This window comes from Osmerus eperlanus, chromosome 1, assembly GCF_963692335.1.
Source record: "Osmerus eperlanus chromosome 1, fOsmEpe2.1, whole genome shotgun sequence".
NCBI classification, from domain to species: Eukaryota; Metazoa; Chordata; class Actinopteri; order Osmeriformes; family Osmeridae; genus Osmerus; species Osmerus eperlanus.
In genome coordinates this window covers 2936673-2953288 of record NC_085018.1, presented here as the reverse complement: position 1 = coordinate 2953288, position 16616 = coordinate 2936673, and the positions used below count along the sequence as shown (strand labels likewise).

At 46.8% G+C, this 16616-nt stretch overlaps 1 protein-coding gene across 2 annotated transcripts in view; it reads right to left on the bottom strand.

Moving 5' to 3' along the window:
• The window catches only part of cita (citron rho-interacting serine/threonine kinase a), a 66260-nt gene that overhangs the window by 21582 nt on the left and 28062 nt on the right, over positions 1–16616 (bottom strand). Inside the window, exons 22-39 of one of the 2 annotated variants that reach the window (XM_062483099.1) lie at positions 13615–13789; positions 11714–11911; positions 10863–10916; positions 10067–10264; positions 9550–9743; positions 9179–9314; positions 8639–8743; positions 6818–6958; positions 6421–6528; positions 6066–6258; positions 5513–5680; positions 5285–5308; positions 3854–3991; positions 3308–3488; positions 3017–3108; positions 2812–2916; positions 1885–2054; positions 1220–1264 (exon numbers count right to left, since the gene is read on the bottom strand). In XM_062483099.1, the coding sequence (XP_062339083.1) occupies positions 1220–1264; positions 1885–2054; positions 2812–2916; positions 3017–3108; positions 3308–3488; positions 3854–3991; positions 5285–5308; positions 5513–5680; positions 6066–6258; positions 6421–6528; positions 6818–6958; positions 8639–8743; positions 9179–9314; positions 9550–9743; positions 10067–10264; positions 10863–10916; positions 11714–11911; positions 13615–13789 (2425 nt within the window). The remainder of the gene's footprint in view (positions 1–1219; positions 1265–1884; positions 2055–2811; positions 2917–3016; positions 3109–3307; positions 3489–3853; positions 3992–5284; positions 5309–5512; positions 5681–6065; positions 6259–6420; positions 6529–6817; positions 6959–8638; positions 8744–9178; positions 9315–9549; positions 9744–10066; positions 10265–10862; positions 10917–11713; positions 11912–13614; positions 13790–16616) is intronic. The other variant, XM_062483180.1, reaches the window with a different exon arrangement.

Genomic DNA, 16616 nt, shown 5'->3' with positions numbered 1-16616 from the left:
CAGTGTCTTTCCTCTCTCTTCTCTGCAGCATTACTACCATCACCCCATGATGCAGTCCTAGCCCCTGAAGACCACTGCTGGAAAAACACTTCATGGTACTATATCCACGATGAAACATGAAGAAAACAAGCTTGACAAATCCAACACCCCCTGAGGAAGTACATGGGTAGGTTTTGCCACCCGTCAATGTATTTAGCAGTTAAAACTGTGGCTTGTAGTAGTCAAGTAGTTCACACAGAGTGTTGGAACAAACATGACAAATCCAACAGCGTATGGATGGATGGATGGATGTGCCGCTAGTGGCAAATATGCATTTCAGATGGATAACATGGGCTGGTGTGGATGGGGTGAGGGGTCACAGTCACAGCAGCTCCATTACTACATCTGGCTTGGGCTGCACAGCTGTGTACCGTAACACTGGTGTGTGTGTGTGTGTGTGTGTGTACCGTAACACTGGTGTGTGTGTGTGTCTGTGTACCGTAACACTGGTGTGTGTGTGTGTGTGTGTGTCTGTGTACCGTAACACTGGTGTGTGTGTGTGTGTGTCTGTGTACCGTAACACTGGTGTGTGTGTGTGTCTGTGTACCGTAACACTGGTGTGTGTGTGTGTGTGTGTAACGTAACACTGGTGTGTGTGTGTGTGTCTGTGTACCGTAACATTGGTGTGTGTGTCTGTGTACCGTAACACTGGTGTGTGTGTCTGTGTACCGTAACACTGGTGTGTGTGTGTGTGTCTGTGTACCGTAACACTGGTGTGTGTGTGTGTGTCTGTGTACCGTAACACTGGTGTGTGTGTGTGTGTCTGTGTACCGTAACACTGGTGTGTGTGGGTGTGTCTGCATTAGTGATAAGCAGCACAGGTCAGGTCAGGAAAGCTACAGTTCTGTATTGTACTGTTAAGCAAGTATGTATGTACAGTACACAGTAGGGGTTACAGCCCAGAAGGTTGGTTAACAAAGTGACAATAACATTTTATTACAATTATTCTTGATAAAAGTATATTCTTGCTCATCGCTACACCAGTGTTTTCTGACCCTAAGACATCTCAGTAAACTGTATGTGTGATGTAGCAAGAAAAAAAACTTGTATTCAATTTGTATTCCAAATATTGTAATATATTGCATCTGTATTAGTTGGGGGGGGGGGGGGGGTGTGTGTGCACGTAAAACAGCATGCTTAGTCCAAAGTGCCCAAGCATTAGGCTTGTGCAGCTATTTACCTGGACCAGAGGAGAAAGATTCTTCTGTCTTTTAGGAACACCTCCCTACAATATGATTCATACAATACAAGAATATGGGTTGACACACACACACACCATTCAAACATAGACAAGTAGACACACTCAAACACACACACACACACAATCATACAAAGAAACCGAAAACAACAACATAGAATAAAGATGGGCAGAACATGCAAAGGGAAAAAAGTAGGGATAGAGAAAAGAGAGAGAGACTATTATGTTGTGAGGGCAGAATGAGACAGTCTTTATCTGGGGTTCCTGATGTCTGCAGACTGGGGTGCCGGGACTCTGGACTCTTGGCTGCTCCTCTCTCCAAACATGACTAGCAGCACAGTAGTGTCACTATCGCGGACCCTCAATGACTAGTAGTCTGAGGTGATGTTATATTCACCATACCCATGTATTTGTGGATTTCATTTTCAATAAATATACGAAGCATTCTATCACATTGTTCCTTGTTTGGTATGGTGAAGAGGGCGAAAACAATGATGCTGAAAGCACTTTGAATTCAGGACATGAAGCAGCTTTTTCTTTTGTGTCTTTCTTAATGGTGTAGGTGACAGGCACTGTATATAGTGTCCATACTGCAGTATCAACTCACCACATCAGTATAGAGTGTCCATGCTGCAGAATCTACTCACCGCATCAGCATCAACCTTCTCCTTGGAGCCACGGCTGCCAGCCACCACTGACTCCAGGACGGCCACCCAGCGCTGCTTGTCTGGGAAACTGGGGGCCATGAAGAAGAGAGACTGGCCCGGCCAGCAGGTGGTGTATGGGTGAGACTCCAGCTTCAGGATGTATGGGATATCTGCAGAAGAACACGGCATCACAACACGGCATCACAACACGGCATCACAACACGGCATCACAACACGGCATCACAACACGGCATCACAACACGGCATCACAACACGGCATCACAACACGGCATCACAACACAGCATCACAACACAGCATCACAACACAGCATCACAACACAGCATCACAACACAGCATCACAACACGGTACATATGCTCTTTAACGAGGGTCAAGGGCCCATAGGAAGATCCCATGCTGTGGCTTCACACCCCAGCTGATCAGAGAACATGATCTGTAGTACTAGAAGAAGACCCTCCTAATATCATGATTCCTTGATGTTACAGGCAAACTGTGAGTGCAAGGGCACTGCAGTTGGAGTGCGAAAAGTACTTCTGAAAACGGAGGGGGGACTGCTGCAAATATTGGAATGGCACCTCCCCTAACAGATGTAATCTCACTCTTTTTTATAAAACTTGAGAGCCATGTAATGTTATTGTGTAGATGGTGTCATGATTTGTGTTGTTGTGTAGATTGTGTCATGATTTGTGTTTATTAACTGCAGCATGGAAGTCAAGACAAATTTCCCTTTAGGGAAAATAAAGTTTATCTTAATCTTATACATTTTGGCAAACTAGCTGGCGATTAGCCACTGGACATTATAAAAACAGCTTGACAGACCCACAATTCAACCCTCTGCTTTTGTATCGAGGTCAACTAGCCAAACAGTCAAAGAAGATAGCAATAAGTGCCATTAGGCAGGCCTCACCTGACTTGGCTGTGTTGATCAGTTCAGAGGCTCCGACGGCACCATGGACAGTCACGTCGCCATCCGGAAGACACAACTCAAACTCATCGTCTGGCTTCATAGAGTCTTCAAACCAAACCAAGAAGAAAACACGCAGTTTAGAACCAAAAACCCCCACAGATATCCGGCAGGGGAGCGAGCTAGGATGGTGTGGGGCCCGACTGACCTTCTCTAGGCTCCGTCTCGTAGATGGACACCTTGGTCCCATCTAACACCACATACTTCTGCTCCCAGCCCTGCTGGCCGCGCTTCGCATTCCTGCAGACATGCAGCACAAACATCCACAGACACGCACATCCACAGACACGCACATCCACAGACACACACATGAAAAGGCAAAGAGACTCAAGATTTTGGCTAAAATATTCACTAAATCAACGCCCTTTTACAGGACGTTCATTTCAGTCTTTGATGACATGCTAAAGAGGCTAAATGCCGTTAGTTTCAGACGTGCTACCTGGGCTGCTTCATCCAGCCCTCCAAGCGTACGTGTCCGCTGGCCTCTCGGGGCTGCAGGGCGGGGGAGCTGGCCTTGTCCCGGCACAGGACCTCGGAGAAGTGGGCGGCATACTCGGCAGGCAGGCCGCAGGTGGCCGGGAGGCAGGGAGAACACTTGGGGTGGCACAGGGTGTGGCACTCTGCAGCCACACCCAGAGAAGTAAAAAACAACTGTCAAAGGAATATCAGGTGTACCTGTGATGAAACACAACAAACTTTGAAAACTGTTAGGTATTCTTTTATCATTCTCTCCGTTTTTGCCCCCTAAAGATGATTTGTTGATGATGCTAATATCTTTGTGGATGTGGCTAAGATGTGCTAACTTTGCGCCGTGTCTGGTAAATACAGACCGATCCTTGACTCTGACCACCGACATTGTGTTCGAGCTATGCCCTTCTAATCCTTAATCTTCAGATGTATTTTCGACAGGCAGTATCTGGATGTGGCCGAGATGGGGTGCTAAACGACAGTGCAGGTGTAGCGTGGGGCTGGTGTCCCTGCAGACCTAGGCAGGTGGCCGCCTGCCGTCCGAAGTGCACCGTGTCCAGGCAGACGGAGCACTTGGCCGCCCTCATGTTGAGCCCCACAGTGAAGCGGTGAGGAATGTTGTGGTGCATCCTCTCCTTCACACGACGACCAAACTCTACACACAACAGACAGGGGGCAAAGGAGGAATCAACAAAGGAGATTCAAAAAAAGAATACATAGTACCTTGTGTGGGGTCAGTAAGCTGTCACCAGTTACATACATTACATGTACATTACATAAAATTTAATATTATTTTTCCCTTCTAATAATGAGACACTGCAAACCTACAACTGTCAACTGTACTTCCAACAACATGTCTTCACCACAAGTCATTCGGCTAAGGGTTGTCCAACAGCCACATTCATACTGAATGGTCTAGTGGTTTTAGAGGGTGCTCATTTCCCAAAATACTAAATATGTATAAAATGGCTGTGGTTGCTTCCTCCATTCTGAAAATAGACATTTCTGATGTTTACATTGGCGTTCTCAGACTGACATCAATTTGGGCAAGATTCAAATCCTTTTTTGTCCCAGCACAGTATGGAGAGACAGCTGGATCAACACTAATAGTAGTAGGAATCGCTAAGGCCCAGGGCCAGTAACTAGACCAGTATGATAGACAGGGTCAGTAACTAGACTAGTAACGAAACCAGTATCATAGACTGGGTGAGCAACTAGACCAGCAACATAGACAAGGTCAGTAACTAGACTAGCCACGTAGACAGCGCTCCCTCTGCTGGTGAAGGCTGGTGTTGCAGTACCACTCGTAGGACAGGTCGACTCTTTATCTGTCCGTGTACACAGGGTACAAGCAGCATTTCCAAACAGAAGACTATACTTCACTATACTTCCTAAGTTACCTTACTGCATTGCATGTCTTTGGAGACAGTGAGCATGATTAAGTCGTATAAGAAATGTTACTGATACTGTACACATGTATTTCTTCTTCACTGCTGGGTAGAATAATTCAAAGCTCCAAGAAGAATCATGCCAATGACAGTATGTTTTGTGCATACATTGTACAGTTTATGACTCACCAGGAGATGGATGAAAGTGAAAAACGTAATATTCAAACTTTCTGGACATACTGATAAGGAACAACATGTTTAATATCTCCCCATAATGGTAGTTAGTTAGCATGTTGTTTGCTCCAGGAGCATGAATGCTTCATTATCAGGACATGCTACCTGATTCAGACATGCAACAAGTTAACAGATAAGTGATGGAGTTGCAAAATCGATCTACCTATTCCCTGTGCCAAGCCTCAAACTAACCCGGGTAAATACAAAGCTCAACGTGTGAACTTTGGCTTCTGAGCCTGGTTGCAAACGTCCCATGAGGCAGTCGAGATAAGGGCCGCTCAGACAGATGGAATGGAAGAGGTGGATGTCAAAGTTTCCGAACTTACTTTCAAAAGTGACCCTCCTTTTCTCTGTGAGGAGCAGGAGAAAGAGAGGAGAGAGAGAGGGGTCTAAGGTAGCTACGGTGAAAGGACAACCAAGCACAGAAGGAGCAGAGGACCGCCAAGCTGAGGGCTCGAGAGAGAAGTGCTGACCTGAGAGACCACAGCAGGTCACGGCGGTGAACTTGAGGAGAACCGCTGTGTCAGGAGAGAGAGAGAGAGAGAGAGTCTCACCTTCTGGTGTGGAGGTGTCTTTGCAGCGGGCGGAACCGGAGGGGGCCAGGAGGCTGCTGGGGTTGGGCTGGTGCTCGGGGGACTTGACGATGGCAGACATGAGGATCTGCTGGCGGGCAGCGGCGGGGGTGGAGGGGAGCGCGTGCTCCTGCGCCTTGAAGTGGGCCGCTGAACGGACAAGAGAGGTGCGGGTGACCAACAGTGTTTGAATATCTAAATGAAACCTTTGGACTAAGTACAGCATGCCCTCAAATAAAGTATGCTCATGGTGTACAATTTCTATGCTGCATGGCTCCCCTTGTCACAGCTGTTTAAGTCGGATGCTTGTCACAGCCATGCTGGGGCGCGCTCAGAGTTAAACCCAGCACACCCAATAGTGGAGGAGTGACATCAGACCCCACCCAAATAATATTCAGTGTGTAAGTTGACTTTGAGAAAAAAAAAGTGTCCTGCTGTTTGAGTTTTTTTTGTTTGCAGTATCAGCCAAAAGAACACAACCATAGCTGTCCAGCCGGTTCTAACAGAAGAGCAGGCTGGTTGGGGTGACACCTACTCTCGTCCCTGAGGGAGCGCAGCTCCATCCTCATCTTCTGCAGGGCGTCTTCCAGCTCAGCACAGCGCGAGCGCTCCTTCTCCAGGGCCAGCTTCATGTCGCTGTACTGCAGCGGCGCCGCCAGCGGCCCCGAGGGGCCTCCCACCGCGCTCACATTGGTGCCCACATCCTCGCGCCGCCGGCCGAATATACCCTGCAAACACGATGGAAAAACCATACTAGAAGCCGGGAAAGGAGCCTGGTCTGGTCTGAAAGTGGTCTAGTGGTAATGTTTCAAATTCCAGGTTGTTGGTTCAAGACCTGCGGCAGGATTTGACATCTCCGAGCGGCTAACGTGCATCGAGTCTTACGCTACCTTCTTTTTCTTGGCTGGCTGGTCCATTTTCGCCTGGAGGAAGTCGATGAGTTTGGTCTGCTGGGAGATGGTGCCCTCCATCTTAACCTTCTCGTGAGAATACACAGCCTGGGGTGAGAGCAAAAGAAACATTATTTCCATCAGTAAACAAAAACGGTGTTGTTTATTCACACAACAATTTGAAAACACCCCCTGCACCGACTAGAGCTTCCATACTTTCAGCAAAATGTGATATTGAAATAAAGTGTTAAAAGGGAAAACCAGCAAAACCAACAGGAAGTATCCAGAGAAACAGTGGCGGCTTTGGACAACTGCGCGGCATGATGTACCAGAGAAATGTAAACAAGTCTAAATATCAAAACCAGCAGAATGCCCCAGCGAGGCGCAGCATGCGTACCTGGATGTTCTCCAGCTGGTACTCCAGATCGGTCCTCTCGGTCTTGAGCAGGTCGGTCTGGTCCAGGGCGTCCTGCAGCCCCTGGGTCAGCCTGAAGATGTGTGTTTTCTGCAGGTCCATCTGCTGCTGTAGCTTGCCTTGCTGCAGGAGCAACACATGGACTCCATCAAGGTCCTCGCAGTTCAAATATACAGTATATATGGTGATATAAATAGTGTAGTATAATATATATCATGATTTTCAACACCCTGTCCTCCACTAATGGTTTTAATTCCAAGGCAAAGCACAAAAAAGTGCAATTAATAAATATGGCTACTATACAGACACCTGATATAAAATGCTTTTTATGAGAATCTCAAGCCCGCTATATTGTGGTGTTAATTGTGCATCTCGGAGTCATAGCTCTGTGTTTGGATTCTGTGTTCTTGAAAGGCTTAACAAGGATGCGTGTCCGGCACTGTAACAACTTTACCAGCCATGCACTGTTGATGCAGTTGTTAGACAGAAGAGTTCTACAGACCATTCTTGGCACTAACCACTGTAATACTTTTAAATGTCTCTGTACTTACTGTAAGTCGCTCTGGATAAGAGCGTCTGCTAAATGACTAAATGTAACTGTGCTCTTCTTGTCCTTCATTATCTGCTGCACCTACTAGGCGCACTATTTGTACAAAGTCTGCTAAATGAATGCATGTAAATGTGAGAGACCAATGTCTTCAATTTGCCTACAATAGCTCAACTTTCCGTTAAGCATTACAATAACTGATGTTCTGTACATGATTGAGTACTGCACTGTATGTACACCTGTTTTTCTGCATGAAATGAATGAATGTCAGGCATCTGATACATGCAGTCTCACTCTTTAAACTCTGGCCAGATATTCCAAGCCTATCGTCAGTGATTAGGCGGGAGATAGAAGGCACATGCCCTGGATGCCGCTTAGAAACCGCAGGTTATACCGTGGCACAATATCTCGCAATTCAAAAATGTTACAATATGTATCGTAGAGATGGCAATATTTTACAATATGAAGTCCATTTGATCCTATTGGTTGAGCTACAAGCCCTTGGCCTACTCTGCACCTGTGTCACACAAGCATTCACAGAAATCACTTGAACTGAATTAACAAAGTTGTATGTACAACAAAGAAAGTTATTGAAAATTGTTTATGTTTATCTGTTAATTGAATTTCAGTTTCATTTAACATTGTTCAAAATATCGTGATACGTATTGTATCATTACAGTGTACTGTTTCATAAATATAAATGTGCGGAAGATGCATACTATTGATTGCAGGTGACTTGATTTTCCAGTGAGAAATGTATATAATTTAATTGCAAAACTCACTATTTTAATTCTGAGGTTAGGTAAATGGAAGTAGCTCTGGGTTCGACAAACACAATGTAATATCATTGTATAATATTGCAAAGCACTATCTTGTTAATTATGTATGTAATGTTATTGTAGTAATGTAAGTTTGTAGGTTTTAGTTAACTTTTTTACTTAACATGTGTTTTAAGTATTATTTTCGGTATTTGATAAGCAAAGTATCATGACAACTTACCCCAACCCGACAGTGCCCATGCCCTCGACAGAAACCTTGACACAGCTGTTCAAGCTTAATATGAATCATACTTGAACCTGTATCAGACTGGTCAATTGTTGTGGTTTCTTGTTAACCACACATTTATAACAAAAATAATTCTGTGTGTGTGTGAGTGACTGAGTGTGTTCGCACGTGCGTGAGTGTATGTGTGTGTGTGTATGTGAGTCTGTGAATGAATGTTAGTCTGTGTGTCTTAGGTGTGTGTGTGTCTCTACCTCGTCCATCAGCCTCTGTTTCAGCTCTCTCTCCATCTCCAGCTTCTGTTGCAGGCTGCGAGCGTTCATCTCCAGCATGGCGTGCTTCTTCTCCAGGTCATTCAGCTGCAAACACAACGCTCACCATCACCGCTTCACCACCACATCACTGCTCTCAAGAGCAGTTATCTCACGGATCAAGACAAGTTAAAAAAAATCCTTAGGGATTGAGGGCGGTTTCCAAAAACAGATGAAGCGTGAAGACAAAAATGTAGTGCAGGGGTCTTCAATCGTGGTCCTCAGGGTCCACTGCCCTGCATGTTTTAGATGCTGCTCCCTGCTCCAGCACACCTGATTCAAATGAATGGTTGTTACCTGGCTTCCACAGAGCTTGATAACAACCCATTCATTTGAATTAGGCGTGTTGGAGCAGGGGACCCTGAGGACCATGATTGAACACCCCTGCTGTAGTGGAAGGACCGTGGAGATGGATGAGGTATGGATGAGGCATGGATGAGGCATGAATGAGGAATGGTTGAGAGTAGGAAAGAGCAGACTCACTGTGTCAGAGAGACTCTCAGCCTTGAGCCTCTGTTCCTTCAGGGCCTGCTGTAGGGCCACAATCTCAGCCTTGTGCTCCCTGACCGCTAGCTCCACCGCTTGGCGGGATTCGGAACTGCGCTGATCCGCACGCAGCCTTCGTGAAGAAACATTTGGGAATTGGATGAGTAACATGACTAGTTTCAACTATTGAAGTGTTCTTTAGATGTGACCAGCGGCTCTATATCTCGCTCTGTGGGTCCACAAATATATTGCGTACGTGGTTGCAGCTATAAAGAATTAGCGCTTGTTTGTTACTTGTTTTAAAGTCTGTATCCCTCGCCCTCCCCTCCAATGTGTGTGTGTTAGCAGGGTCTCTCTACAGCCCGTACCTGTTCTGCTTCTCGTTGTCCAGCAGCCTCTGCACGTCCCTGGTCCTCCTCTCGGCCTGGCTCTTCTCGTCCTCCAGCGCTCCCCTCCAGGCCTCCCACTGGCGCTCCTTCTCCAGCAGCTCGTCGTTCAGGGACTCCAGCTCCACCACCTGCTCCTCCAGCATGGAGCACGTGGTCTTCAGGGTCTCCATGTTCTACAGCAACATACCAGCACGGCCTTCAGCAAGCCCCAACCTCCACCTCAGCATGTGTGGTTTACATAGTCATGGCTACCTTCAACTCCTGCTTGTTGTTTTTTTGACTTTGCAAATGCAAACAGTATGGTCATTTTAGGGACAGAAGGCTGAATGGACAGAGTAGTGCAGTGATAATGTGTTTCAACAGAATACAGAAAATGACAAACTACTTAAAAACTACCTGAATGTAAACACTTCCACCAACGATATTCCTGAGCATGTCAGTTTGTTTTGTTCATATTTGTCGTACCTGCTTGTGGTTGTTGAGGTGTCAGTCGTACCTGTTTCTGGTTGTTGAGGTGCATCTCGCGGTCGGCCACCTCTCTCCGCAGGCGGTCCAGGTCCTGGCTGAGCTGCAGGCGGTCATCGCTCTCGTCTGAGGCCTCGTCCAGCTGCTTGGACAGGTAGAAGTTCTGCCGGTTCAGCTCAGCGTTCTCCTGGCTCAGCTGGGTCAGCTGCTCCTCCAGGTCTGTGATCACCTGGAGAGACACACGTCACAGACATGTCAGACACGTCAGTCAGTCACACACACGTCACAGACACACACGTCAGTCACACACACACACACACACGTCACAGACACACACGTCAGTCACACACACACACACGTCATAGACACACACGTCACAGACATGTCACAGACACACACACAACATTAAACTTTGTACAATACACGTTGATTGGATGAACTCTGATGTGTGAATGTGTGATCAAACCGTACACCCTTGTTAACACAGCCTTGGCAGCGAATGTAAAATCGAGAGTTTATTAAAAAAAAAATATATATTTATTTGAATTTTTATTGGAATTAGTATCTGAAAAAGAGGCGCTAGATTTGACAACAACAAAAAAGATAAAAGGTTTGTGTTTTGCTCTGCAACCAAATGGCTCCAGACGGAAAAGGAGGAATGACATCACTGATGACACTGGGTGACGTCACTGATGACACTGGGTGATGTCACTGATGACACTGGGTGATGTCACTGATGACACTGGGTGATGTCACTGATGACACTGGGTGACGTCATTGATGACACTGGGTGATGTCACTGAGCGACGTTTGAGGGATTCAAGTACCGAGCAGCTGTCTCTCAATGCGTCGAACTTGTGCTGAATTTCATCTCTGTGAGTCTGAAAGGAAACAAAAGTGAAGGAGGATCATCACCACAGAAAAAACATCACTGGGTGAGCACAATCACTTACACTTCTAACACGGGTGACTAAAATCGAGTATCAGTTTGCCACTTGACGCTTGAGAAGGGTGTTGTAGAGGCAGTGTAGATATTAGCTACATGACTGTCTGCACTGGATGCAAACAACACTGTGTGTGAAGTTTACAGGTACAGCTGGAGAATATCCTGTTGTGGAATACACCTCTGTTGTGAAGCCAGTCCTATACACTCAAGAGACTAATTTAACTGTGCCAAGCTGATGATGGCTGGATGATGAGTTTGTATGAGTGGGTGTGTGTCTGTGTGTGTGTCTGTGTGAGTGTGTGTGTGTGTCTGTGAGCGTGTGTGTGTCTGTGAGCGTGTGTGTCTGTGAGCGTGTGTGTGTGAGCGTGTGTGTGTGAGCGTGTGTGTGTGAGCGTGTGTGTGTCTGTGAGCGTGTGTGTGTCTGTGAGCGTGTGTGTGAGCGTGTGTGTGTCTGTGAGCGTGTGTGTGAGCGTGTGTGTCTGTGTGAGCGTGTGTGTGTCTGTGAGCGTGTGTCTGTGAGCGTGTGTGTGTCTGTGAGCGTGTGTGTGTCTGTGTGTGTGTGAGCGTGTGTGTGAGCGTGTGTGTGAGCGTGTGTGTCTGTGTGAGCGTGTGTGTGTCTGTGAGCGTGTGTGTGTCTGTGAGCGTGTGTGTGTGTCTGTGAGTGTGTGTGTCTGTGAGCGTGTGTGTGTCTGTGAGCGTGTGTGTGTGTGTGTGTGAGTGAGCGTGTCTCACCCTGAGGGCGGTGATCTCCTCCTCAGCCTCGGCCGTGGTGTCCTCCAGCTCCGTCTTGGCCTGCTGCAGCTGGCTCTCCAGGGCGTGGCGCGCCGCCTGCAGCCCGCTGATCTGGGACTCGCGCTCCTGCAGCGACAGGGTCAGCTCCGACACCTGCCGCTTGATCTCCAGCTTCTGCTCTTCGTGCTCCAGGCCCATCTGGTGGACATCACAACACGCTCACGCCCCAGCAGGACACACGCATTTCAGTATCACATGAGAGCTCAATAACAGCCAAAGGCCGGGAGGTGAAAATATTCCCCGCTGTGCGGATATTCAGTATAACAGCACAACCCTTGAGTGTGAAATTTATATTATACCACAGTCCTACAACTGCCACTTATTAGTTAACATTAATAAGCGACGACAGATTGTTTGTTGTTCATTATTTACTGGCTCCGCCAACACAAATAGTTCCACAACTGAACTGGGACTGGACTGTTGCCAAGAAACACTGAAAGATTTTCCTGCACACTAATGACCTGTTATACTAAATATCAGCCCTCATGGAATGCCTCTTGTCCAATCAAATGACTTGTTTGGAACTAGCTGTTGTATACATTACAGCATGTATTACACTGAATTAGGGCAAAAACTGAACCCAGGCATGCATCCAGGGGTGGGTTTGGGAGGAAGGAGCCATTTAATATAATTCAGCCTGAGAAGGTTTGAAGGTGATCTGTGAGCAGTGGAAGTGCCAGCCTTGTGGTAAAGTGTTCCATGACTGTTGAGGGAAGTACACGGGTCTGACAAGCACTGCTTATGCTAGGGTAGAATCAACTACCCAAAGTCTTTATATGAAGTTTAAAACTTAGAGTGAACACTGCTGTTGAACATTTACTAAGGTACAAGCACTGGGGAGATCGTCCCTTTGCTGTCACAGCCTCCAGGCTCGGGAACAAAACACCATTTGTTTTGAAATCCCCTCTTTACATTTACATTTAGTCATTTAGCAGACGCTCTTATCCCGAGCGACTTACAGTAAGTACAGGGACATTCCCCCGAGGCAAGTAGGGTGAAGTGCCTTGCCCAAGGACACAACGTCAGTTGGCATGACCGGGAATCGAACTGGCAACCTTCGGATTACTAGCCCGATTCCCTCACCGCTCAGCCAACTGACTCCCTCCTCTTTAGATACATCCTCATTCCCTGGCTTTTAGCTCAATTGCTTTTGTCTTTTTGTCTGTTAAACCTACTTTGTGGCTGTCTGGCTTGTAGATTGTTCAGCCCTTCGATCGACTGTTGTCTTTGTTAGCAGTCTCTAGCTCCACCCCCTCACCTCTCTCAGCCTGGTCTCTAGCTCCGCCCCCTCATCTCTCTCAGCCTGGTCTCTGGCTCCGCCCCCTCACCTCTGTCTGGTGTCTAGCTCCGCCCCCTCACCTCTCTCAGCCTGGTATCTAGCTCCGCCCCCTCATCTCTCTGAGCCTGGTGTCTAACTCCGCCCCCTCACCTCTCAGCCTGGTTTTTAGCTCCGCCCCCTCACCTCTCTCAGCCTGGTATCTAGCTCGGCCCCCTCATCTCTCTCAACCTGGTGTCTAACTCCGCCCCCTCACCTCTCAGCCTGGTCTCTGGCTCCGCCCCCTCACCTCTCAGCCTGGTCTCTGGCTCCGCCACCTCACCTCTCTCAGCCTGGTATCTAGCTCTGCCCCCTCACCTCTCTCAGCCTGGTGTCTAATTCCGCCCCCTCACCTCTCTCAGCCTGGTGTCTAACTCCGCCCCCTCACCTCTCTCAGCCTGGTCTCTGGCTCCGCCCCCTCACCTCTCTCAGCCTGGTTTCTAGCTCCGCCCCCTCACCTCTCTCAGCCTGGTGTCTAATTCCGCCCCCTCACCTCTCAGCCTGGTGTCTAGCTCCGCCCCCTCACCTCTCTCAGCCTGGTCTCCAGCTCCTGCAGGCGGCTCCTCTTGCTCTGCTCCTGCACGCTCATCTTCTCAAGGTGCTCCTCCAGCTTGGCGTTCTGGGCCTCCAGCTTCCCCGCTTGCGACTCCAGGTAGAACTTCTGCTGCCTCAGCTCCGAGATCATCTCCTCCTGGGCCTTCCTGCCAGGGTCACACACACACACACACACACAACACACGGCTCGGTAACAACACAGGGGGGAGCAGGAAGACTAGGGGGGGGGAGGGAGGCGACAATTACTCATGGAACTTTTGAAAAACATGGAAGTTCAAAGTATCATCTTACTTTTGACCCGGTAGATCTCTGTTGTATTTTGTTTGGTTTTAAATGCTTCTTGTTGATCTCAAATATATAAATAGGCCAGCAATTCACTAATATTGGATGGATGCATTTACGATGAATCATGTATTACTATACATCCATTCTACTGTACACCAAACAACACGGAGTCCATGAACTCAAACGGCAATAGGATATCAGGTGTCTGCTTTTTTCTTAATTTCCTTGATGTAAATTGCCTGTTTATGCACTCTACAGGAATCCGGTATCTCAGAAAGTTCACAAAAATAGGTTGGTCTTTCTCTCTCCAGGTATAGGTAGCTCTATAAAAATGTAAAAAAAAAAAAAATTCCATAACACTTCCTTTTAACAACATGCAGCATAGCTTTCACCATGCTTAATCTCAGCCATAATTTCGGTCAACGGGCGCACCAAGCACATGAAATGCCTTTTGGGTTGTCAGCGATCCTGTCAAACTCAAGGATTTAACCAGCTTGTGAAAATGACCAGTATTCATGGTAGTTATGGCAACAGGATGGGTAGAGCGACAGTCTGATCAGATAAAGTGAATTCAGCATAAGAAAACGTTTAGTTTAAAAAAAAAATCCAGGGATTAAATGAAACCATGTCTTTGTCTGACTAGATCTAGCACAAAAGGACATGGTGTAATGGAGGATGACACAGTAGGAAGGGGATGAGCTCCATACTCTCTTTGTGGACTGTTGTTCAGGCACCACCCAGTAGACACATTTACATTTAGCAGACGCTCTTATCCAGAGCGACTTACAGTAAGTACAGGGACATTCCCCCGAGGCAAGTAGGGTGAAGTGCCTTGCCCAAGGACACAACGTCAGTTGGCATGACCGGGAATCGAACTGGCAACCTTCGGATTACTAGCCCGATTCCCTCACCGCTCAACCACCTGACTCCCTGGAAACTCCCTGGAGACATATGTATATACAGTTAGGTCCATAAATATTTGGACATTGACACAATTTTCATCATTTTGGCTCTGTATACCACCACAATGGATTTGAAATTAAACAATCAAGATGTGCTTTAAGTGCAGACTTTCAGCTTTAATTTCAGGGTATTTACATCCAAATCAGGTGAACGGTGTAGGAATTACAACACATTTTATATGTGCCCCCCCCCCTTTTTAAGGGACCAAAAATAATTGGACAAACTAACATAATCATAAATCTAATTGTCACTTTTAATACTTGGTTGCAAATCCTTTGCAGTCAATGACAGCCTGAAGTCTGGAACCCATAGACATCACCAGACGCTGGGTTTCGTCCCTGGTGATGCTCTGCCAGGCCTCTACTGCAACTGTCTTCAGTTTCTGCTTGTTCTTGGGGCATTTTCCCTTCAGTTTTGTCTTTAGCAAGTGAAATGCATGCTCAATTGGATTTAGGTCAGGTGATTGACTTGGCCATTGCAGAACATTCCACTTCTTTGCCTTAAAAAACTCTTTGGTTGCTTTCGCAGTATGCATCGGGTCATTGTCCATCTGCACTGTGAAGCGCCGTCCTATGAGTTCTGAAGCATTTGGCTGAATCTGAGCAGATAATATTGCCAGAAACACTTCAGAATTCATCCTACTGCTTTTGTCAGCAGTCACATCATCGATAAATACAAGGGAACCAGTTCCATTGGCAGCCATACATGCCCACGCCATAACACTACCTCCACCATGCTTCACTGATGAGGTGGTATGCTTTGGATCATGAGCAGTTCCTTCCCTTCTCCATACTCTTCTCTTCCCATCATTCTGGTACAAGTTGATCTTGGTCTCACCTGTCCATAGGATGTTGTTCCAGAACTGTACAGGGTCTTTTAGATGTTTTTTGGCAAACTCTAATCTGGTCTTCCTGTTTTTGAGACTCACCAATGGTTCACATCTTGTGGTGAACCCTCTGTATTTACTCTGGTGAAGTCTTCTCTTAATTTTTGACTTTGACACAGATACGCCTACCTCCTGGAGAGTGTTCTTGATCTGGCCAACTGTTGTGAAGGGGTTTTTCTTCACCAGGGAAAGAATTCTTCTGTCATCCACCACAGTTGTTTTCCGTGGTCTTCCAGGTCTTTTGGTGTTGCTGAGCTCACCAGTGCGTTCTTTCTTTTTAAGAATGTACCAAACAGTTGATTTGGCCACACCTAATGTTTTTGCTATCTCTCTGATAGGTTTGTTTTGATTTTTCAGCCTAACGATGGCTTGCTTCACTGATGGTGACAGCTGTTTGGACTTCATATTGAGAGTTGACAGCAACAGATTCCAAACACAAATACCATACTTGAAATGAACTCTAGACCTTTTATCTGCTCCTTGTCAATGAAATAACGAACTCCCATGAGGGAATAACATACACCTGGCCATGGAACAGCTGAGCAGCCAATTGTCCAATTACTTTTGGTCCCTTAAAAAGGGGGAGGGGCACATATAAAATGTATTGTAATTCCTACACCGTTCACCTGATTTGGATGTAAATACCCTGAAATTAAAGCTGAAAGTCTGCACTTAAAGCACATCTTGATTGTTTAATTTCAAATCCATTGTGGTGGTATACAGAGCCAAAATGATGAAAATTGTGTCAATGTCCAAATATTTATGGACCTAACTGTAGCTTTGGGATGTGGTGGTTATGGTCTCGTAGGTATTCGTGATCATCATCTGATTGGTCCTTG